General features: G+C 40.0%; 1 protein-coding gene across 1 annotated transcript in view; it reads right to left on the minus strand.

Moving 5' to 3' along the window:
- Positions 1-6,187, minus strand: part of LOC103085017 (PH and SEC7 domain-containing protein 3) — a 192,565-nt gene extending 186,378 nt beyond the window's left edge. Inside the window, exons 1-2 of the mRNA XM_007466023.1 lie at positions 6,107-6,187; positions 2,724-2,832 (exon numbers count right to left, since the gene is read on the minus strand). Of these exons, the coding sequence (XP_007466085.1) occupies positions 2,724-2,832; positions 6,107-6,187 (190 nt within the window). The remainder of the gene's footprint in view (positions 1-2,723; positions 2,833-6,106) is intronic.
- Between the last annotated feature and the right edge of the window lie 8,578 nt (positions 6,188-14,765).

The following is a 14,765-nucleotide window of genomic DNA, read 5'->3' on the forward strand; positions in this document are numbered from 1 at the left end:
AGCCTGCACGTCCGGATCCTGTGCTCCGCAATGGGAGAGGCCACAGCAGTGAGAGGCCTGCATACCGCAAAAAAAAAAAAAAAAAATCTACAAAGAATAAATGCTGGAGGGGGTGTGCAGAAAGGGAACCCTCTTGCACTGTTGGTGGGAATGTAAATTGATACAGCCACTATGGAGAACAGTATGGAGGTTCCTTAAAAATCTAAAAATAGAATTACCATATGACCCAGCAATCCCACTATTGGGCATATACCCTAAGAGAACCATAATTCAAAAATACACATGCACCCCAATGTTCATTGCAGCACTATTTACGATAGCCAGGACATGGAAGCAACCTAAATGTCCATCAATAGAGGAATGGATAAAGAAGATGTGGTACATATATATAATGGAATATTACTCAGTCATAAAAAGGAATGAAACTGAGTCATTTGCAGAGACGTGGATGGACCCAGAGACTGTCATACAGAGTGAAGTAAGTCATAAAGAGAAAAACAATTATTGTATATTAACACATATATGTGGAATCTAGAAAAATGATACAGATGAACCTATCTGCAGAGCAGGAATAGAGACACAGATGTAGCGAACAAATGTGTGGACACAGGCCGGGGGGCAGGAGCGGGGGGCAGTGGGGGAGGGAAGTGGGGGTGGGATGAATTGGGAGATTAGGATTGACATGTATACACTAGCACGTGTAAAACAGATAGCTAGTGGGAACCTGCTGTATGGCGCAGGGAGCTCCACTCAGTGCTCTGTGGTGACCTAGATGGGTGGGATTGGGGGGTGTGGAGGGAGGTCCAAGAGGGAGGGGATATATATATACATATAGCTGATTCACTTTGTTTTACAGCAGAAACTAACACAACATTGTAAAGCAACTATACCCCAATAAAAAAAATAAAAATAAAAACTAGATTAAAAAAAAACAGTACCTGGCACTTCATCTCCGCATACCTATATTAAAATGCACACTCTTCACCCTTCATGATTCTGCCCCTTTCTAAATGGTTATCTTTCTAAACCTATCTCTCACAGATATGGTTTGCAAACCAACCTGGGACGTTTCCTCCATGTTCTCCAAGAAATTTGTATTTTCTGCCACCACACCCTTGGTCATACCCTTCCCTCAGTCTGAAATGCCCTCCCCAAAACTCAATTAATCAGAATACTAGTCATTCTTTAAGAACAGTGCAACTTTCACCTCCTCCATGAAGCCATCACCAGCACAGCTGAAAATGATCATTCCCTCTCTCTGACCAAAGAATTAGCCCCCAGGTGGCAAGGACTGTCTTCTACTTCTTTGTACCGTAACAGTGCCCAGCACAGGTGACTAGCACATAATAAGTGTTCATTAAATAGATTTGTTTAATAAATGCATGCACACTTACACACCTGCAGAGTAACATCACACTAGAAATAAATAACACCAACCATTTTTACCAAGGCAAATAAGGAACAGGAGGTTTAAAATGTCATTCTGATTCTTCTCAGGTACACTTGGAAAACTACAAAACCTATGAGTAAGGTAGACCCAAACTCACCCACCAATAAGTCAAAGGACTATGTAGACATCTGACAGTATCTCTATATAGTGAAGTAAAACTCTTGTTTTATCAAAGGTAAAAACAGCTTAATTAGCACAAAATCACAAAGTTAAGGCTATGCCAAGGAGGAGTTTTACACAGTCTTGGGGTGATGACAGTCAGTACTGCCTGAGACAAAGTGAATAAATGATTAAGTGCCCCAAACCTCTAGCCTAGAATGTTAGGTAATTATGCTACATAATAAAAGCAGAATGATTTTTTTTTAATAATTTAGCTGTTTTATACTTCATTAAGAGTCCCCAACTACTGAAATATCTAATAAATATTCATTATTAAGGTAAAAGGAATTATTGATATACACTGCATTCTTGCTAGCCCCAGGTATTAGGGAGCCCATTATATAATCCCATCTAACACATAAATCAAAATGAATAGTTAGCGTTTGACTTCTTCAACTGAACAACAGCTACCAATACATTAGGTCAGATTCTTTGTCTACCCAAAACAGAAATCAGTGTCAGACAGTGATGGAGTTGAGGAGAGTCAGGATTGTATTTTTTCTAAATGTCAGCTTCAAAGGTCAGGAATATGATGATGACAATGATCATAATAAATAATAATGGCAGCAAACACTTCCATAGCATTTATTACATGCCAAGTATGGTTTTGAGATCCTTACATACGTCAATCTACCTAATCCTCAAAAGATTTCTGAGACATATATCACTATAATCTCATTTTACAGATGAGAAAACTGAGGCAAAAATAGCTTGGACAACTTACTCAAGGTCACGCATCTCATAAGTTACAAGGCCAGAATTGATGCTCAAGAAGCCTAGCTAAAGAGCCAACGCTCTTAACCACATTCAGTACCCTTCTCTGCCTGACTCCCAGGACTCCTATGGCCTTTATCTCCTGCTGATTTGAGTACCTTTTCTCCATCCGCACTGCTGCCTTCCTACCTCTGTGAAACCTATTTGCTTTAATTATTCACTAATAATTCTACATCTTCCTAAGGTGTAGAACTCAGAAATACAGGATGTGATTCTAGTAGCCTGTTTTAGGTAATTTCAAGTCACTTCTTGATTTGAAGAATTCTCAGCTTCTGAGATTTGAAATTTCAATAGCACTTCCTATCTGTTACCTGAAAGAGGAAGGTAGGGAAACACTTACTAGTATCTGGAGTTTTCTCTTCAGATCTGCCAAATAAAAATTCATATTTGGCCTTGGCAACACTCTGGGAATGTGCTGATGCACTGTTAACCCAAACAAATGTCTCTGCCTGCAAAATTAGAGCAAAACAAAGACATCATTAAAAGTATATCATAAAAAATACATCATAAAGCAAATCAACCAACAAGAGAATGGTTATGACATTTCTACTTGATAGAATGCTATACAGCCATTAAAACTGAAACATAAAAATCATAACATAACATAAATCAGAATACAAGATGATCACAGCAAGATTACAACTATATAGAAAGATAAACATATAAACATCTATAGGGGAACAAGAAAAATATGAAAAGTTTGGCTTGATTGGAGGGCAGAATTATGGTAGAATTTCTAAAAATTAAGTATATGTTACTTTTTTGCAATAAGAAAACTGTATTTTATTTTTAGACACATCATTTTCCAAATGATTATCATTACCCACAGTCCATACCAGGAATACTTCTGTGCGTGGGTTCTGCTAAAGTATGTCAACAAAAAGTAGTCTTTCCCCAAAAGAGACCACATTTTTATTTAATCAGGAACACCATTTAGCCAAACAGGAGTACCAGGCATTTATACTTATTATCCTAAATTCAAGCATCTGTCCCAGTGTCCTTATTTGAAAGAAAAACTACAAAGGTCACTGAAGTGGTTCACAACATGATTCTCAATTCCTATCACCCTTTTCCTGGCTGCTTTAGGCAACTGCCAAAAATCAGGAGTGCCTCCTTTCTCTGGCCTAGGATTAATTAAAAATAAGTAACAAGGCAGAAATTTCAAAACACAAAGAAATTTGACCGAGTCCAATCAGGGAGTCATTATGCTGCCTCTTCACTCCGAACTCAAAAATTAAAACCAGGATCCAGATATTACCACACTGGTTTCTACCGTCTAATCATGAGACATCTTTCTCATGTCTGAGCAGCAACTGACCATTCACTTTAGGAGAGAGGAGCGTGAAGGGTTCTATCAGCAACCAGGCAGCTACTTCAAGGAGGGAAATTTTATGACATCTGCTTTACCCTTTGGAGCAGAAATGATTGACAGCAGTGAGGAGGCACATGGCTGGGTTATGAGTACCTCCATCACCCTCTGCAGACAGGTTCAGTGGGCCGGCCTCTCTTTGTTCTTGAATAACAATATCAAAGACCTTCTTGAACAATTTCAAGGTAGCAATTTCTTAAAATACCTCTACAATCACTTAATGTTCACAATGTGTAAAATTATTCCACTCTTCTTGGAGTTGGATGTTTCATAATCACAGGCTGTTAATTATCCTTTTCCCTGATGGAGAGGCAATATTCACTTGCTGATGTGTTTAGGGAGCCTCAGGCTGATAAAGGAGGAACTTGGTGCCCTAATTTAGGTAGGGGTGGTTAGGAAAGGCTCTCTAAGGAACCAATACCTGCAGAGATGAGAAGGACGGGAGCTGAGGAAGGGCAGAAACATGCAGCTGAGCAGAGGGAGGGTCACACACAACGGCCTCAAAGTATGAAAGGACCAGGCTACCCAAATAACTGAGGGAAAGCCAACGTGGCCACAGAACAGTGGGTACACGGGCAAGTTTAGAGGCAGACCAGAGAAACAGCACAGCACGAACAAACACTTGAAAGGAGGCAGGGGCCAAAAACACAGGCTGCAGGTCAGGGAAAGCCTTGACGGGAAGCCACTGGACCGTTCTAAATGTACAGTGGTCACTAATGTTTTTATTAGATCATTCACTTACACTTTAAAAAAAATCATACGGTTGTTATAGGGGAAACTGATTGGAGTCAGTCAAGAGGAAGGAGAGACACCAGTCAGAAGTGCCAATGAGAATGCATGAAAGTTTCGAGTAGGATGACGGCAATGGAAACAGACAGAAGTAGATAAATGTGAAATATACCTGTAGGGAGACTCTATATAAATTTTCTGATAAACTGGGTTTAAGGAATAAGGGAAAGGAAGAAATCAAGCATAACTGTAACGGATAACATTTACTAACCACTTAACTCCAGGCCAGGCTGTTCCAGTGCAATACCTGGGATGTCTCATGTAATACTCAGAACAGTCCTATGAGGTGGGGGCACTGCTGCCATCCCAGTCTCACAGGCAGAGAAAGGGAGGCTTGTCGCTTGTCCAAGGTGACACAGCTAGTAAACCGTGGACCCCAGATTCAGATCCTGAATCCAGAACCCATGGCCCAGAAAATGATCCCAGGAATCTGGTTTGAGCAGCTGGGTGGTGTGTTGAGATGGGGGAGACTAGAGAAGAAACATTGTCAATAGATTGCATTTGGGCCTGAGGTAACCTCAGGAAAACAACAGAGAAGAAGATTTTAAAGAAAAACTCCATTACTTGGGAAAAGAGTCTGAAAAAGAATGGATATATGGGGAATTCCCCGGCGGTCATTAGGACTCTGCACTCTCACAGCTGAGGGCTGGGGTTCAATCCCTGGTCAGGGAACTAAGATCCTACAAGCTGCACAGCGTGGCCAAAAACAAAAAAAGAAAAAGAATGGTTACATGTATATGTATAACTGAATCACTTTGCTGTACATCTGAAACTAACATTATAAATCAACTATACTCCAAAGTAAAATAAAAATTAAATTAAATTTCAAAATGCTGATTTCTGCATCAGGGACATGCAAATCAAAACCACAATGAGGTATCACCTCACCCCTGTCAGAATGGCTAACATCAAAAAGAACACAAAAAATAAATGGTGGTGAGGATGTGGAGAAAAGGGAAACCTCCTACCGTGTTGGTGAGGAAAAAAACAAAACAGAACTCCATTACCATGGTGCTAGAAAATAAGAAGAAATGCCATCGATGAAGCAGCAGTTTTAAGAAATTCCAGGAAGGTAATTTTTTGACACACAGTCTTAAAGCCTGGGAACTATTCTCCAAAGAAAGGTTCCTCTTGAGCAAGAGTGCTTAACCTCAGAATTTTGAAAGTCTGAAGCTAGACATGGAAAAAAATTACACCTTTATTTTCACTTAACTTAAACCGAAATGTAGCTTTTTTTTTCAAATATGCATGTACTCAACAAACCACAATATTATTATCAGTAACCATAACTTTGTCACCAATTGAAATCACAGCCATTTTCACTTCATATAACAATTATCGCAAATAACTTGAACTATCATTTATACCCATCCCTACTTTGAAATGATAGTAGTTACAAGACCCACCACTAAATCTCACTGTGAATAAGAAAATACAATATATCACCATAGCACACATTTGTTTAATATTTTGGTACCCTATATAATTGGTTTCTTTTACAGCTCCATGTATATTACTGTATACACTTAAAAAGCATTATTCTGACAAGAGATCCAGAGCTTTACCAGACTGTCAAAAGGGGCCACAGCACAGAAGAAGGTTAAGAGACCCTGTTCAAGAGCATCAGTCCTTAAACTGCAGTGCATGGTCTATTAGTGGCTTTGTAATCAGCTGTGTGGGTTATGGCCAGATTTTCTTTATAAATAAGTTTACACACACACATATACATTTAACAGAATAAAACGGAAAATACCAAAGTAGATACAGAACTTGGTAAGATAACCATTGTTTTATGAAACTTCTAGAGAGAGAGAGAGAGAGAGAGAGAGAGAGAGTGTGTGTATGTGTGTGTGTGTGTGTGTGTGTGTTTTGGGTCATGATGTAAAATATATTTTTCACCATGAGTCCAGATCAAAACTGTGGAAACACAGTGCTCCAGAGTGGTTCTCAAACTTAAGCATGAATTAGCATTACCTACAGGGCTTGTTAAAGCACATATTGGGGTTTCACCCAGAGTTTCTGGTTCAGGGGGTCTGGGATTTGGGGCCTGAGAATGTGCGTTTTCTAGCAACTTTGCCGGCGATGTTGATGCTGCTGGTCCAGGGACCACATTTTGTGAACCACTGCTCTAGACCAGTGTTTCCCATGCTTTACTGTATATATGAACTGCCTGGGAGTCTTGTTAAAACACAGATCAAGCAGGTCTGGGGTGGGGCCTGAGACTCTGCATTCCTAAGAAGTTCCCAGAGGATGCTGATGCTGGTCCACAGAGCACACTTGTGCTAAGGTTTGGAAGTTAAGTGCTGTTCAAACCACAGACTCTCACAGAAGAGAAATACCTGTTAAAAAGGATGCTCTAACCAAGAGTAAAAGATACTACAGGGCTCCACTCCAATAAAGCACTCCATACTCTGAAAATTGTGGGGAACCCCAAAACCCAACATTCAGGCCCAGTCAAAGCACCACCATTCCCCTGACTTGCCCAGCGAAATAAAATTCACTCGATTATTATATTAGTTATTCTTAAAGCTAGGTGCCCCACTGCCCTTCCCATGCCAAGGGTTACAATTCTTCACCAACCTATCTCCACGACAATTTTTGCAGGTCAAAAAAATTTTACCTGAAATACTCAGCACTACTTTTTCTTCTGTATTATTAACTGAAAAATATATATTCTTTTTTATCACAGCCACTGTGATAAAGTATGGGATATGAAGTAACATTAGCAAATGGACTGTCGGCTGAACCAGACGAATTCCAGGTGAGACTCCCACTCAATCACACTAATGTTCAGTCCTGGACTTCAGCTTCAGTCTTAGACTTCAGCTTCTTTTTATTGGTAAAAAGAGATATTCAAATTCATCTCTAAGGTCCCTTCTAATTCTGAAGCACAAAGATTCTTCACAATTCTGAGCCACCTTCACAGATATTTCATTAAGGAGGAATAACACAAGTCTTTTCCTTGTGATGAAGTTACAATGACATGGTCACCATAATATGTAAGTCGGCAGTCCATCTTTAAATGGACAGGACAAGTAAAATCTCAACCTTACATTTTACATGGCTTTTCAAATTTACAAAGTTTTCACCTAATATCATCCAAGTCTCAAGATGTTGCTGATTATAATTACCAATTTCAGATACAAGAGAAACACTACTGACATAAAATAATTCTTTTAATTGCCTAACTATAAAAAATCAAGAGGAGAAAGCAGAAAGGTGCAAGCAAATTTTAGAAGTAATTTCAGTTGACTTGGAAGGGGATGTATGGGGTCAGGGGTGGGAGAGGTGAGACAGGGCTTGAGGGTAGTCTGAGGAGGGTGGCGTGCTCCTTCACATCTTTATCATTTCAATTTCAGGATCATGTTCAGAGGATATGAGACCTCTAAAGTCAGTCAGGGCTGAATATTATAAAGTGCTTTAGGACAGAGAATATTAAAAGCTAAACTAACGACTATAAAAATAATGTTTCACAACTCACTCAAAACTAATATGATTCCAACATTCACACTCCATGCCTGATCCCACTCAGCGCCATCTGATTCCATCACCCAGAAGTCAGGCCCACGGAAGCAGGGCACCGAGTGTGGCAACTCAAGTACAGGCAGCACTAGAAGCTTAGTGCCAATGCTGCCAAAGACAGTGGTTGGGTGTTATGGGCAGAACTGTGTCCCAAAATTCATATGTTGAGTCCTAGCTCTAGCACCTTACACGTGACTGCATTTGGAAACAGGGTCTATAAGGTCATTAGGGTAGGTCCTAATCCAATATGACTGGTGGCCCTTATAAGAGATTAGGACACAGACACACATGGAAGTCCATACAAAGACACAGGGAGAAGGCAGCCAGCCATCTGCAGGCCAAAGAAAGAGGCCTCCGAAGAAACCAACCCTACTGACACCTTGAGCCTGGACTTCTTAGATTACAGACCTGTGAGAGCATAATTTTCCCTCTGGCTAAGCTACCCAGTCTGTGGTACCTTATTACAGCAGCCTATCATCAGGGAAGGCTGAAAGAGTTAAGAGCAAATGGGAAGTTGTTTAAGATGACAGGTAACTTAGGTCTGTTAAAAGGGAACAGAACCAACCAAGCCACACCAAAGAATACTCAAAGGCAAAGGAAAGGGGGAAGGGGCAAGGTGGAAGGAGGAGGGGTCAACACAAGCAGGACTGGTGAAAAGGAAAGGTTATCAAGCAGTTAGATCCCCAGATCTGCTTCACTGGAAAATTTGCCACCCCCCACTTCATTCAGGCAAAAGACTGGAATTTTATTCATGAGTGAGATTTTTCACAGAACATCTCTGGCCTGGGGGACAACAAGCACAACTGATACAAGGACACCAGAGTAGCAAGGGGACTTGCTTGTTGTATGCTAAGATGCTTAGACTTCTTCTCCAGCTCTATTCCCTGAGTTGGTCTACAAGCAGGTACCCCCAGTAGCAATGAGCACACCCAGCCACTCAACATCCAGTTCTTTTATTTCACCCAACCTATGGAGTGCTGTACCCTGGACTTTACCCTGCAGGCAAGAGATCTGAAGAGCTTTCTCTGCAGAAAGCAACCACCTCACGAAGAAAGACCTAAATAGTTATGTCAGGGGTCCACTGATGAATGGCCTAACAAGCTCCTCCCCACAGTGAAGCTCAGAACTTCCAACTGGCTATTTAGACCCCTATTACATGACATTAGATTCCTTAACTTCCATGACTATGAGTTATTTGAAAATTACAGGCCCATTATTTTGCAGAGTGTTCTTCAACGTGGGTTTGTCTTTACATTTCCTCATGATTACAGTCATATACTTTTTTTTTAAATTTTTATTTTATATTGAGTATAGTCGATTTACAATGCTGTGTTAGTTTCAGGTGTACAGCAAAGTGGTTCAGTTATACATATATCCATTCTTTTTCAGACTCTTTTCCCATATAGGTTATTACGGAATATTGAGTAGAGTTCCCTGTGCTATACAGTAGGTCCTTGTTGACTATCTATTTTATACAGAGTAGTGTATATGTTAATCCCAAACTCCTAATTTATCCCTCCCCGACACCTTTCCCCTTTGGTAACCATAAATTTGTTTTCTATGTCTGTGAGTCTGTTTCTGTTTTGTAAACAAGTTCATAAGTGATATCATATGATATTTGTCTTTGTCTGACTTACTTCACTTACTATGATCATCTCTAGATTGATCCATGCTGCTGCAAATGGCATTATTTCATTCTTTTTCATGGCTGAGTAATATTCTATTGTATATATGTACCACATCTTCTTTATCCATTCATCTGTCAATGGGCATTTAGGTTGCTTCCATGTCCTGACTATTGTAAACAGTGCTGCAATGAACACTGGGGTCCATGTATCTTTTTGAAGTATGGTTTTCTCTGGATACATGTCCAGGCGTGCGACTGCTGGATCACATGGTAGTTATATTTTTAATTTTTTAAGGAACCTCCACACTGTCCTTCATAGTGGCTGTTATCAATTTACATTCCCACCAACTGTGTAGGAGGGTTCCCTTTTCTCCACACCCTCTCCAGCATTTACTGTTTGTAGACTTTTTTTTTAACTTTTTATTTTATATTGAAGAATAGCCAATTAACAGTGTTGTGATAGTTTCACGTGCACAGCAAAGGGACTCAGCCATACATATACATGTATCCATTCTCCCCCAAACTCCCCTCCCATCCAGGCTGCCACATAACACTGAGCAGAGTTCCCTGTGCTATACAGTGGGTCCTTGTTGGTTACCTATTTTAAATAAAGCAGTGTGTACATGTCGATCCCAAACTCCCTGACTATCCCTTTCCCCCATCCTTCCCTGGTGGTAATCATAAGTTCATTCTCCACAGTGGCTGTATCAATTTACATTCCCACCAACAGTGCAAGAGGGTTCCCTTTTCTCCACACCCTCTCCAGCATTTATTGTTTCTAGACTTTTTGATGATGGCCATTCTGACCAGTGTGAGATGATATCTCATTGTAGTTTTGATTTGCATTTCTCTAACACTTTGCAATACTGAGCATCTGTTCATGTGCTTTTTGGCCATCTGTATGTCTTCTTTGGATAAATGTCTATTTAGATCTTCTGCCCATATTTTTTAATATTTTACTATACTTACTTTATTATTTATCCTTCCATCTACGTATAGTTCAATCATTCCTTTTATATCAGTATATTTCAAAAAATATTTGTAGACATCAAGTACACTTCCTTCTAAAAACTTTAATATGCATATAATCACCTAAAGGTCAGTATTTATTTTTTAACATCTTTATTGGAGTATAATTGCTTTACATTGTTGTGTTAGTTTCTGCTGTATAACAAAGTGAATCAGCTCTATGTATACATACATCCCCATATCCCCTCCCTCTTGCGTCTCCCTCCCACCCTCCCTATCCCACCCCTCTAGGTGGTCACAAAGTACGAGCTGATCTCCCTGTGCTTTGCGGCTGATCTCCCTGTGCTTTGCGGCTGCTTCCCACTAGCTATCTATTTTACATTTGGTGGTGTATATATGTCAATGCCACTCTCTCACTTCGTCTCAGCTTACCCTTCCCCCTCCCCGTGTCCTCAAGTCCATTCTCTACGTCTGCAACTTTATTCCTGTCCTGCCCCTAGGTTCTTCAGAACCTTTTTTTTTCCCTTAGATCCCATATATATGCGTTAGCATACAGTGTTTGTTTTTCTCTTTCTGACTTACTTCACTCTGTATGACAGACTCTAGCTTCATCCACCTCACTACAAATAACTCAATTTCATTTCTTTTCACGGCTGAGGAAAATTCCATTGTATATATGTGCCACATCTTCTTTATCCATTCATCTGTCAATGGACACTTAGGTTGCTTCCATGTCCTGGCTATTGTAAATAGAGCTGCAATGAACATTGTGGTACAGACTCTTTTTGAATTATGGTTTTCTCAGGGTATATGCCCAGGAGTGGGATTGCTGGGTCATATGTTAGTCCTATTTTTAGTTTTTTAAGGAACCTCCATACTGTCCTCCATAGTGGCTGTATCCCTTTACATTCCCACCAACAGTGCAAGAAGGTTTCCTTTTCTCCACACCCTCTCCAGCATTTAATGTTTGTAGATTTTTTGATGATGGCCATTCTGACCGGTGTGAGGTGATACCTCATTGTAGTTTTGATTTGCATTTCTCTAATGATTAGTGCTGTTGAGCATCCTTTCATGTGTTTGCTGGCAATCTGTATATCTTCTTTGGAGAAATGTCTATTTAGGTCTTCTGCCCTTTCTGCCCATTTTTTGATTGGGTTGTTTGGGTTTTTTTTTTTTTTTATATTGAGCTGCATGAGCTGTTTGTATATTTTGGATATTAATCCCTTATTGGTCACATCATTTGCAAATATTTTCTCCCATTTTGTAGGTTGTCTTTTCATTTTGTTGATGGTTTCCTTTGCTATGCAAAAGCTTTTAAGTTTAATTAGGTCCCATGTGGGTTTTTTGTTTTTATTTTCATTACTCTAGGAGGTGGGTTCAAAAAGATATTGCTGCGATTTACATCAAACAGTGTTCTATGTTTTCTTCTAATAGTTTTATAGTATCCAGCTTTACATTTAGGTCTTTAGTCCATTTTGAGTTTACTTTTGTGTATGGTGTTAGAGAATGTTCTAATGTTCTAATTTCATTCTTTTAGATTCTTTCCCAGCACCACTTATTGAAGAGACTCACTTTTCTCCACTGTATATTCTTGCCTCCTTTGTTGTAGATTAACTGACCATAGGTGCATGGGTTTACCTCTGGGCTTTCTATCCTGTTCCATTGATCTAAAAGTCTGTCATTGTGCCAGTACCATACTGTTTTGATTACTATAGCTTTGTAGTATAGTCTGAAGTCAGGAAGCCTGATTGCTCCAGCTCTGTTTTTCTTTCTCAAGACTGCTTTGGCTATTTGACATCTTTTGTGTTTCCATACAAATTTTAAGGTGTTTTTGGTGCATTTCCTCATAATTACATTCAGATTATGCATTTTTGACAGGAATGTCACAGAAGTGATGCTATCCACTCTGCATCCTATTTAGAGACACAGGATTTCAATTTGTCCCATTCCTGATCATATTCACTTTGATCTGCCAGGCCTCTCTACTGTCAACTGAGAACTTTCTCTCTGTAATTAATCAGTATTCTTTGGAAAGACTTAGAAACTATGTATAGTAAGTCCCCTACATATGAACGAGTTCCATTCTGAGAGCACATCTATAAGTCCAATGTGTTCGTAAGTCCAACAAAGTTAGCCGAGGTACCCAACTAACACAATCGACTATATAGTACTGTACTGTAATAGGTTTATAATACTTTTCACACAAATGATACATAAAAAACAAACAAAACAAAAAGTAAAGAAAACATTTTTAATCTTATAGTAGTACAGTACAACAGCTGGCATACAGGGGCTGGCATCAAGTGAACAGGCAAGAAGAGCTACTGACTGGAGGAGGGAGAGGAGGTGGGAGATGGTAGAGCTGAAGGATGGTCAGCAATAGGAGACAGAGGGAAAGCTGCAACTTCACTTACGCCTGCCGTTGATGGAACGCACGTTCGCATCTCTGAAAGTTTGCATGTAGGGGACTTACTATAAATACTCTGTTCCTCATCAAACCTGCAAATTATAAATTTATTTTTATCAATAAGGACTGAATTTACTATTTTATCCAATGAGCTGTGATCCATTACTTTCGTTATTTACTTCAATGTTCAAGCTGCCTGATCTTGGCCAGTGGAAGCTCTTTCCAGCTGGCTTCTGTTCTCTTTGACACATCCCCAGTATTCTCTGAGCACCTCTTCACTTTCTGGTACAACAGGATATTCCAGGCCTCTCCCTGGAATCAGCCATTTCTCTACGAACAAAAACCAACCCAAAAACCTGGTCCCTTTCAATGAAGAATATTGTTTAGTATGATACATAAGAACTGGACATTGAGCAGCTGGGTGTGCCCACTGCTACTGGGGGTACCTACTTGTCGACCAGCTCAGGGGACAGACCTAAGAAATTTTAAACAGGACCCTGCACATGTGTGCACGCGCACGTGCACACGCGCGCGCGCGCACACACACACACACACACACACTCACACTCACACTCACACACTGCAGTGGGCTAAATAAGGGTCCCCCAAGATGTCCACATCCTAATCCTCAGAACCTGTGAGTGCTGCACCATATGGCAAAGACTTTCAAAATGTGATTAAGTTCTTTCATACCTGGATTACCCAGGAGGGCCAAGATTTGTGGCAGGAGAGAAGAAAGTCAGAGGAAAGCAGAGTAAGAGAAAGGATGCCATGCTATTGGATGGAGGAAGGAGCTAAGAGCCCAGGAACGCAAGGAATGGAACTCCAGGCTGGAAATGCCAGGAAACAAACTCTCCCTACAGTCTCCAGAAAAACCGCTGCCCTCCTGGAACCTTGATTTTAGCCCATACAATTCATTTCAAGCTCTGGCCTCCAGAACTATGAGAGAATAAATTTCTGTTGTTTTAATCCACCAAGTTAGTGGTACTTTGCTTTAACAGCCATAGAAAATTAATGCAGACACACAGAAAATATGTATATACAAATACATACTTTTATATCTGTTTACTTCTGTATCTAATAAAAAAACCGTGAGTTCACACTGACACGTATACTGTAAGTATATTTCTAATGCTTTCAAGTACAAATGAGTTATTAATGAAATACTCAAAGACTTAATGAGTAATTGTTATTCCACCTATATTGTTCCCTGTTATTGAAGTTCATCCAAATATACTTTGCTCTTCCACTATAATTAAGAAATTTGTATATCTGAAAGACAAACAAGCAAAATTATCCACTCCTTCAGCTTGCCTGGCTATAAAGAGAGAGATTCAAATCCTGTCATGTGCAGCATTTTTCCCTTTAAAAATATATTTGACATACGCTTGCACATAAACAAGTGGAAAAAACACCAGTATCTGAGAATAAGGGGATGGCCCACGTAATTTGCAATTCCCTAAAACCAGCTCCTACTCCCTTGAAAGGCTAATTGGATAGATAGTCCAAAAGCCAGGAACAGTAACCAAGTAAAACTGGGACTGAGAGCCTCTCAAGAGCAGAAAGAGTCCAAAAACTGCCAGGGGACAAATGGGATAACAGAACATCCAAATCCTGACTTCTAAAGGTTAGAGACAGCATCCAAAGCAAAGGGCAAAGCAGGAATGGACTACCAGGCTAAGAAGAAGACTGTGGGGCA

The sequence above is a fragment of the Lipotes vexillifer genome, unplaced genomic scaffold, assembly GCF_000442215.2.
Source record: "Lipotes vexillifer unplaced genomic scaffold, Lipotes_vexillifer_v1.1 scaffold1849, whole genome shotgun sequence".
In the NCBI taxonomy this organism is placed as follows: domain Eukaryota; kingdom Metazoa; phylum Chordata; class Mammalia; order Artiodactyla; family Lipotidae; genus Lipotes; species Lipotes vexillifer.